Source organism: Lytechinus variegatus, chromosome 6, assembly GCF_018143015.1.
Source record: "Lytechinus variegatus isolate NC3 chromosome 6, Lvar_3.0, whole genome shotgun sequence".
In the NCBI taxonomy this organism is placed as follows: Eukaryota; Metazoa; Echinodermata; class Echinoidea; order Temnopleuroida; family Toxopneustidae; genus Lytechinus; species Lytechinus variegatus.
In genome coordinates, this window is record NC_054745.1 from 26,591,678 (window position 1) to 26,601,934 (window position 10,257).

At 35.8% G+C, this 10,257-nt stretch overlaps 1 protein-coding gene across 1 annotated transcript; it reads right to left on the reverse strand.

The window, feature by feature from the left end:
- Positions 1-3,925: 3,925 nt before the first annotated feature.
- LOC121416581 (elongation of very long chain fatty acids protein 6-like) lies at positions 3,926-5,251 on the reverse strand. Its single transcript, XM_041610073.1, has one exon. The coding sequence runs from the start codon at positions 4,864-4,866 to the stop codon at positions 3,937-3,939; it is 930 nt and encodes a 309-aa protein (XP_041466007.1). The 5' UTR covers positions 4,867-5,251; the 3' UTR covers positions 3,926-3,936.
- Positions 5,252-10,257: the final 5,006 nt, after the last annotated feature.

The following is a 10,257-nucleotide window of genomic DNA, read 5'->3' on the forward strand; positions in this document are numbered from 1 at the left end:
GACAGAAGTGATATTTGACCTGTTCAAGTATAAATGCTTTGTTTCTTTCCAAAGTAGCTCCATGATTTTAACAGATCAAACACTTGAATCATTTAAATTTGATGTCACTAAAGTGAATTTCATTAACAACATGGGATTAGTCGCCCAAAACAATCACATTGTCCAATTCAGTAATTCACAAGCTTTTGGTAACATAAAAAATGCAAAAATATTTACATAGAAATGAAAATCATTAGATTTCATTATTTAAAATAAGCCTCATTTTGCTTGCATTGAAATCAACACTTAAACAAATACATTTAAATATGCAACTTATACGAGGTACATGCTGTACCAGATATTCAAATACATGCCTCATTTTTCTGCATTAAAAATAATACTTTAACAGGAATACTGACAGAAGCAATGACTTCTACAAGAATTAAAATAAAGCTTTCAATATTTGTGACCTATGTCTAATATATATGCAGAAATACTTACACTGATATTTGTGCACAGCAAGAACTGTGGTGTTAACCGGTGTACATAGAGGACCACATCAGTTATTTTACACTGACCAGTGTTAAATTGGTGGTGTTAGTTTTACACCTACAGGTGTTATAACAACATCTTTGGTTGTTACATTCACACTCTTTGGTGTTATGTTCAATCTTTAGGGTGTGATTTTAACACCTCAGGGTGTAGTCCTCTATTAACACCAATTGGTGTCAGTTTTAACACCACAGCTTTTACAGTGTAAATAGTCACAATTATAACAATGTTAAATATCAGAGAATTTTACTTCCAAGAAAATGTGAGATATTCCATGACATTGCATGTACATGGGCTGTTTGTAATTTTTTGAAACACAAAATCTAATTTTGTTTCCTTTAATCTTAAAAATCAAAAAGAAAAACAAAAAATTCATTTTCATTGTCCAAGGGATACAGTAAAAAGTCTTATGTGACTGATAACACACACACACACAAATATCTTTGTGTGTTTTTTTTTTATAAATGGAATTGAAAATGCATACAAATGAACATTTTGAGCCATTTTAGTAAGATCTTGCAGATGACCATGAAAAAACCCTGTATCTTGTCATAGACTCCAAATAAATATACAGTAGGCCTATCCTTGATAGTTGATAGCGTCATAGCATGTTATATTTTCCTGTCTATCTAGCATGCCTTCTTACTACAGTACATCGCAAATGCCTCATGGCATAATCCAACAGTAACATTAATATGCATTTCATTTCTTCTTTCGTCCTACTTCAAAGTATTCATTTCTCCATAAAATTATTCATAGTTATCAAACGTAACACTGCATACAGTATTGCACATGCAATCTGAGTTCAGTAGGTCCTTTTTTTACTATGAATACATGCATGATACATTCCCCTTATACGTGTAATGCAAACTGCAATACATCTATTATTACTGCGAAATGCCCCACACATAGCTTGCCATTGATTAATGTACAGAAATACAGCGGTACAATTGTGTTTCAGCGTCCATGCATGATCACATAGTTGGGTACACACACACACCGACTCACGGTAGAATAAATGGAGAATATTTTGATGAGCAGACAATATTGCAGGCAATATTTTCCGCATTTGGATTTTGGGGAAAGTGGGGACACCATTAAACAAACAGATTTTATTCTGTCCATAGACTGTCATCCAAAAGATTGGATAAAATGAATTCTTCATACATCAGAGTCCGTTTCGATCATGCAAAATATACCACCACCCCCCTTCTTTTAAATAAGTATACACCTACATGCACTAAGCGTAAACCATAGGGATATCAACACAAATCTCCATGCATGAACCATGCCATCCATGCATAAGCACAAATAACATGCACAATATAATGTCCCCAATAATGCACAAACTTGCACAGGAACATATCAGATCATCTTCCTTGGTAAATAATCAATCAGCATTTGCAACTCACACACAATACACATTATAAAGATGAAACATGTGGAAAATGTTAAATCCCTGCAACTTTTCTGATTAATCATAAAACGCACATTAAACAACATGTATGTAGGCGCTAAATTGTTTTGTTCTATAAATCTATCTTGTGTAGTATAAAAGGCTGCATCATTTCAAATCTGGATGAACTGAGCACTTTTCACTACATGTAAGAACAGTATCGCTTTTGTGTGCAAAATCTTCCCCAGATCTTGACTCGCCAGACATTAAAAATACGAAAGTCTGTAATGACAAAGTTCAAGATTTTTAGTGTACATGCATACTTGTATCTCTGAATAAATATCCAAGACAACTTCTACAAACAGTGATAATGCACAATGGGGCCTACTAAAAAACAATTTGACAATGACAAATGGCTCCTTGAAAGAGCATGTATTGTTTACTTGTTTGATGTACATTCCAGCAGTGTGACTTTGAATACCTAAAGGTCACGTTCACCTCAGAAAAATGTAGATTTGAATCAAAAGAGAAAAATCAGACAAGCATAATGCTGAAGACTCCATCAAAATCGAATATAAAATAAGAAAGTTACAACATTTTATAAAGTTTTGCTTAATTTCACAAAACAGTTGTATGCACATCCTGGTCGATATGCAAATGAGGAGACTGATGACATCATCCACTCACTATTTCTTTTGTATTTTATCATTTGAAATACATGTATGAATTATTCAGATTTTCTCCTCATTGTCAAGTGAAACAACAATTCCTCCCTGAACAAGTTGAATTTCCATTGTTAAATGGTTCAGGCAACAGGCAAGTTGGTCCTTATTGTCAAATTTGTAAAAAAATGAAATATTGTACAATTCAAACAATATAAAACAAAATAGTGAGTGGGGGACATCATCAACTGTGTCATTTGCATGTCACTGAGTTGTGCATATCACTGTTTTGTGAAAAAAGCAAAACTTTAAAATATCATTTTTAATTTTCTTATTTCACGTCCAATTTTGATGACATTTTCAGTGTTATGCTAGTTTGATTTTTCTCTATTTATTAAAATCAACATTTTTCTTTGGCGGACTCGACCTGCAAACAGGATTCGTCCCAAAAGTACTATGTGGATATCAGAGAGATCCCGCACTGCGAAATGAATCAGCAGTTACAGTGTACTGTACACACAACACTTAGAAAGTGCATCTGCACATGTCATTGACAATCAAAATTTTCAGGACAATTAAAGCTAACTCTAGCTTTCAAAATACAAACACAACTCAAAAACAAAGTTCCATTTTGCAAAAATAGGAACGAAGAGTACTCGTACATGGTACTGCACATTGCAGGTGCATATCAAGCCGAATAAAGACACAGTACCATTTAGGGGCCACATTGTTTTTGCACGCAGCTGCCTCTCAAAACTAATTTGTATAATCCGTCTGAATCCGCGTCTGTACATATACTTCAACAAAAAATCAAATTTTAATGGCTTTGAGTAAATTGTGGATACAAGATGTCTTTGACATGTTTGAGAATTGAGGCTTGGTGTTTTATTAAATATTAAAATATTTATTTCCAGACCTTTGTGCGAGCATGCAGCTTACAAAGACATTGCTCAAGATATTTTAAAATTTGCTTGTCAACCACTCATCGATTCTCCATGAAAATGTAAGACAAATTTAGAAGTACAATTATATCAATTCTGATAATCCACATGAAATATAACTTTTGAGTGGGCCGTATTGGGATTTTTATTCTTCTTTTCAAGTCTTACAGACCTGTAGTATATACTACGAATTGATTCAACATTTGAAACCTTTGTGACCAAGAATTAATGAGCAAAAATAAACAAGGCCAACACTCAAAGCTGTAATTACAAAGAAACAATCTTTCTTTCCTACATCCAGTTTCGGGTTTTTTTCGGTTTGTTTGTTGAATGTACATGTACTTGATACCTTGTAAATAACTATAACTTGTACTTTTAACAATATAAAGTTAAACACTCAGTTTCATTATTGTTGGGTCTGTGTACTTCTAAGTCGCATGTGTCCATTGCCATTTGAAATTAGGTGATCCCCCTTTCCATTCATGACGTCATGGTTCGATCCATTGGCATTGACCTCGGCGACCTTTTTGCCGTCTGCTACGCTATCGCGCGATGGCCGTACACGCCGTGACCCGATGTATGCATCGTAGAAAAACTTGGAGAAAAGTATCATGTAACTTGTGTAAATGACGACTCCAAATATTAGCTCTGGAATTTTCGTATCGCAGCGGTGGCCGTTGGCTATTTGGTGCACTGCGTACAACACAGCATAAATTCCTACGAACATTTGCAGAAGTTGTAGCGAAGTTATAACCATTGCAATTTTTCTGTTCACTCGAAAACCCGCAGCGCGAATCGCGTAGTAGCTGTACATGAGGCTGTGGACGAAATAGTTCATAGTGCAAAACCAATAGGCGACTGAACTGCGTGTGGCGTACATTCGCCAGGCGAAAATGAGGGTGCTAGCGTGGTGATACCAGTGGAGAAATATCAATTTCTGCTTGCGTAGGATGATAAATAGGGTATCAATTAGCTCGGGGATCTTCGATAATATGAACAGGAATCCCCAAATGCCTACATGGTCTTTCAAGAAGTAATTGCTCTCGCAAAAACTAGCATAAAATCCATCATTGCGAAGGTTCTTGAGAAAGTCTGGGAGAACCCTCGCCGTCCCGATAATGCTGAACATCCCTATAATTACATTCCAAGCGACCAGCGGTCCACGGAGTTTCTTCGGCTCTCGTGGTTCCATCCATTTTCGTAGGGGGTAGATCAGCATGATATAAATGGCGGAGAAAATGAAAGTGATATACCACGAAGACAGTGACCAGTCGATCCAAGAACCGTCAAACGTGCTCTCCAAAGCTGCCAGGGGATCACTCAACCACGAAGCCATTTTGTGGTTTCAGTTTTCCAGTTCAAAATAGATTGATGAAGGAGTACGATGCTCAAAAAAAGCAGAAAAGATCGTCTAACGTTTTATGTCACGACACGAGTGAACCGGCTTTTGAGGATAGTGAATGGCGAAGTACCGGTACTTTCGTTGAAATGCCAATGGTTCACGAGGCGAGGCTGAGCCGAGACTGGTCTCTGTTTTACGTTTGTTCTTGAAGAAAATAATACGAGATTTTATTCATGAAGAACACAGTGCTCCCGACGAATATACACATGGCTCTGTATATCCTGATTTAGTCGGACGATGTATTTAGGCACGAGCATGCATACAATTGGTAAAATTGTCGAGCTTCATCTGACGTGAGGTCTTGTCATTTATTAGCACGCACCATCGATCAGCTGAATGGCTGCTGCTGAATATAATGCCAAACCGCATGCGCAGAACATCGAACGATTATGCTGTAAAAGTATGCACGTGGTGAAAGAGGGGGCGTGGCACTCGCTTTGTTTTGTTTCCACCAATGCAAATGGCTCAGCTGACGGTCAAGAAAGGGGGGGGGGGGGGGGGGGCTATTATACGAGTAGGTATATGGAAAGAAATATCTTAAACATTAGACTAACATAAATTACATGAATTATACCGAAAGAGGTTTTTAAAATCGGTAACTTTTATGATCATAATTCGACTGTGCATGTATCTCACTATAAAAACCCATATTCCACAGAGAACAAGACCTTTGAAAGACCATGGATTTTGCATGGTTGATCTTTCAGAGGTCTCTCAGTGAAATGGTCTTTGAGGTCTTACACGAGTCCTGACCAATCTTTCAGTGGTCTTCGTGGTCTTCATGGGCTCCAAAACTTTTTTGAAACGGTGCAAAACAGTCTTACAACGGTCTTACAGTGGTCTTTCGATGAACTTTCAAAGGTCTTCATAGCATTTCAATGATCTTTCGGCAGTCTCTCAAGATTTTTGCGGAGATCACTGTAAGACTCATGAGGAGATCATTGAAAGACCATTGGAAGACCAGACAAAGTCCATGGAAAGAATTCTGAAAGATCACTTTTTGCATAAAAGATCTCTGAAAGACCACTGAAAGATCTCTATAGGACTAGTCTAAGACCAGGGGGTGTTTCACAAAGATTTAAGTATGACTTAGAGTCGCACTTAAATGCCTAGTTGCGCGCAGTATAAAAGGCTTGACAGCATTGGTCAGATCATGCCAAGAGGACGCGCACTACTGCGTATTGATCAATAAGATTGCGCGTTGCATATCATGTACGCGTCGACATTTAAGTGCGACCTAAGTCATACTTAAATCTTTGTGATTTCGAAACACCCCCCAGATAGACAATAAATATCCATCACTCTTTAAGAGTTCTTTGAGGGGTCTTTCGAGCCATTCCACACTGAGATGACAAATTTCATTGATCTTGAAGACCGCTTTAAGACCTCACCAATTTTAAGTCTTTCAATGGTCTCCGTTCTGTTGAATAGGGGCCTAAACAGTTATCCATCCCTGCATTATGTATTCTGACTAATGAATGAATTTATTTATTATCCAATGCAGTGATATGATAATAACCATCTCTCTTATTATTTAAAGGAAAAGTCCATCCCAACAAAAATTGATTTAAATAAAAAGAGATAGATCTAACAAGCATAACGCTGAAAATTTAATCTATTAAATCGGATGTAAGATAAGAAAGTATGGCATTTTCAAATTTCGCTTAATTTCACAAAATGGCTATATGCACTTCCCGATCGATATGCAAATGAAGAAATCTGTTATATGAAATAAAAAAAATCCTATATTTTTCTCCTCATTGTCCTATGAAACCAAGTTTAATTCTCCCTCAACATGTGGAAATTACCATTGTTTAACATTCAGTCAAGTTGTTTCTTATTGTGAAATCTGTAAATAGGGAAATATTTTATAATTCAAACAATAAAAAAACAAAAACTAGTGAGTAAGCATAGGCGGATCCAGGGGGAGGAGCCCGGCCCCCCCCCCCCCTATTGGCGGAGCAAAAAAAAAGGGAAAAAGAAAAGGAAGGGAAAAGAGAAGAGAAAAGAAGAAACGCAAACATAAGAGGATTGAATAAAATAACATGAGGGGAAGACTTTGAAAATAATTTTTTGAAAAATCTATTTGTTTGATATGAAATTTTCGCTCGCGCTTCGCGCTCTTGTTGTCTTTTAGGGGATTTGCATATCTTGCTCAATATGGAGCTTGAAATATCAAACTTTGAAGTCAATATACAAAACATTTTTCAGCTGGGAAATTGAACTTTCATTATTTTGTTTGATTAACAAATTGATTTTAAAAAAGTGCTCTGTAAAAATGTCTGTGTCATGGTCTGAATATTATCAGTTTCTGCTTGCGCTGCGCGCTCGCAAAATTTGATTTGTCAGGTACCTATTATTTTTCTGTATTCCATAAAGTTCTCAAAAAGTTCCATATTCAGGTCCAGGGGCGTCGATCCATTTTTCAGATTGGGGGGGCAAAATCATGAATCAATTTTCCAAAGGCGCTCGATCACACAAACACACACATATGCCTATATATGTGTACATATATATATATATACACACACACACACATATATATATATACACACACACACACATATATATATATACATATATATATATATATACATACATATCTCACCAGCAGATTAATGCGAGCGCGAAGTGCGAACTGAAAATTTTGATATTTCGATCTGAAAAAAAAATTGAGTTTAATGGACGTTTTTAATAAAGAACAAGATATATATATCCAACAAAAGATTATTGCAAATCGAAGTGGGAGTTCTTTTGAGGTTTAGAACTGAAAACGGGACCATATTCACCTATTTAATCATGGAAAGTATGGGTTTTTGTTACAAAAATGATGCGAGCGCGAAGCGCGAGCTGAAATTTTTTGATATTCCAATCTGAAAAGTGGACATTTTGAGCACGATTTTAGACAAAGAACGAACTGTGTATCTCAATCTCGCTTGCTGATTTCTGTGTAACATTACAATCTTATTTTATTTTTAGCAAATGCGGAATTATTGGGGGGGCAAAATGATATGTTTGCCCCCCCAATATTTTCCTTGGTGGGGCCATCGCCCCCCCTGCCCCCCCATAATCGAGGCGTCTGTTCAGGTCAGATTGTCAAAACGTATCAGCTAGCGCTGCACGCTAGCATTTTGATTAGTGAGTTATGTATATCCCAATATTAATTCTAAATCAAACTACTTTGATGACAGTTTATCAAAAATTTCGGCTCGCGATTTCCGCTCGCATTGATAGATATCGTGCATTTTATGCATAATTACAAGTGCTTTAAATGTCCAGTTTTCAGGCCATGATATTAACAGATTTCGCGCTCTCATGCTTATAAGAGAAATAGGAAGATAGTCATCATTTTCTTATGATGACATAATGCCCTTATAGAATGTCCCGGTCCTATGTAAAAACTCAAAGTAATAATAATAAAATACATCAGCTCTTTTTTAACTGTCATCCATCACGATTCACAATTTTCCCACAAATTGTTTGCAATACAGAGCTTAAATTGACCCTTTGTTAGATCGGAATATCATATGTTTTTAGCTCGCGCTTTGCGCTCGCTTTATTGATTTTCATAATAAGAAAGGTACTTAGAATACCCAAATTCTTGGTCGAAATCTAAAGCACACGTTAATTCAGATACGCAGATTGTTCTCTATTTAAATCATTATCCAGTTTCAGATCACAATATCAAAAAGTGTCTGCTCGCGGATAAATAACTTATCCTTTTCATGATTTTCAAAACATGAATAGTGTCCAGAATTTTTCCGCTCTCGCTTCGTGCTCGCATCAATAAAGTTTAGTTTATATACTTTAGTTTAGTTTAGTTTATAGTCCTTCCAAGATTACAAAAAGTGCTTAGCATTTCCATTATTCAGGTAAAAAAGTCAAAATTTTTCAGCTCGCGCTTCGCGCTCGCAATATTTGAATGTTGAAATATGTAACGTCTTCATGGCTAAATGCAAGCAGTCCACAGGTACAATGTCGAGCAGTTCAAAACGTAAAAATTTTCTGCTCGTGCTCTGCGCTCGCATTATTAATGTCAGGAAGATCCCCACTTACTCATCCTTTTCATGATTTACAAAACTAATTGAATAGAGTGTCTTGTTCAGTAGGTCTAAATCTCAAAATTTTTTGCTCACGCTTCGTGCTTGCATGTTTAATTATATACCTATTCTGTTAAACAAAAAGTGCTAAGAATTTCCATTCCTTAGGTAAAAATGTCAAAAAAAATTCGGCTCGCGCTTCGCGCTCGCATTATTTGATTTTTAAAAATGTGTAACGTCTTCATGGCTAATTGCAAGCAAGTATTTAACAGTACCTTTTCCATCACTTCATTTCTGCTCACTCTTTACGTTCGTAGTAATTATTAACTTGCATACACATCTTTTTTTTTCAGGAAGACAAACATTTCCCAGAATGTTCAAAATTTTAGGAAAAAGTACATAAGATTTCCAAAAAATTTAGCTCGCGCTTCGCGCTCGCATTATATAAATAAGGGTTATGGTATTATACATTTATGTTTCATAAGAATAAAGCTAAAAAGTGACCATTAGGACTACCCCTTCAAAGAAACAAAAAATCCCGGCAAAAATCATATTCGAGCGGCCGATCGGGGAAAATATGGCTGAAAAAAATTCCGGGCCCCCCCTATTGGCGAAGGCTGGATCCGCCCCTGGTAAGGGACAATATCGATTCTCTCATTTGTTTGTGACTAAATTGTGCATTAAATCAGATGAAAAATAAAAAGGTTATGATATTATGAATTTTCGCTTTTGCTTTTCATCTGATTTTCATGAAATTTCCAGCATTATAATGCTTGTCTAATTTTGTACTAGTAATTCAAATAGAAAATAATCTAAGGTGGACTTGACCTTTACAAAGGGACTTAAGACATTTCTTTTTTCCTGTTCGAGAATCTTCGGATTGCAAATATAATTTCATACTTCATTTGATCTTTTTGAAGATGTAAGCGCTATGGGACAAATTTTGGGAAAAGTGCAGTACATGGATTATGATAATAATAATGATGATAATATTTATAATAAAATAATGATTTTCAAGCCTTTACAGCCATTCAGTTATGAGTATATAAAAAGCAATAATAGGAACCAGAAAATCGCATTAAAGCTTGTAAAGTCTGGACCCTTGTAGTTTAGGTAGAAGATATTTTTCATAAGTTAAAAAAATGAACAATCGTAAGTCTACTAAATAAATATACTCTGTAATATATATATATACAATGCCTACATAACAATTGAACAAAAACTTACAGTATTTACATATGAAAGATAATTAGATAAATGATAACAAAAATCCCATATAGATGAT

Excerpts from the sequence above, each read along its gene's own strand:
- LOC121416581 (XM_041610073.1), bottom strand. The coding sequence starts at position 4,866 with ATGGCTTCGTGGTTGAGTGATCCCCTGGCAGCTTTGGAGAGCACGTTT.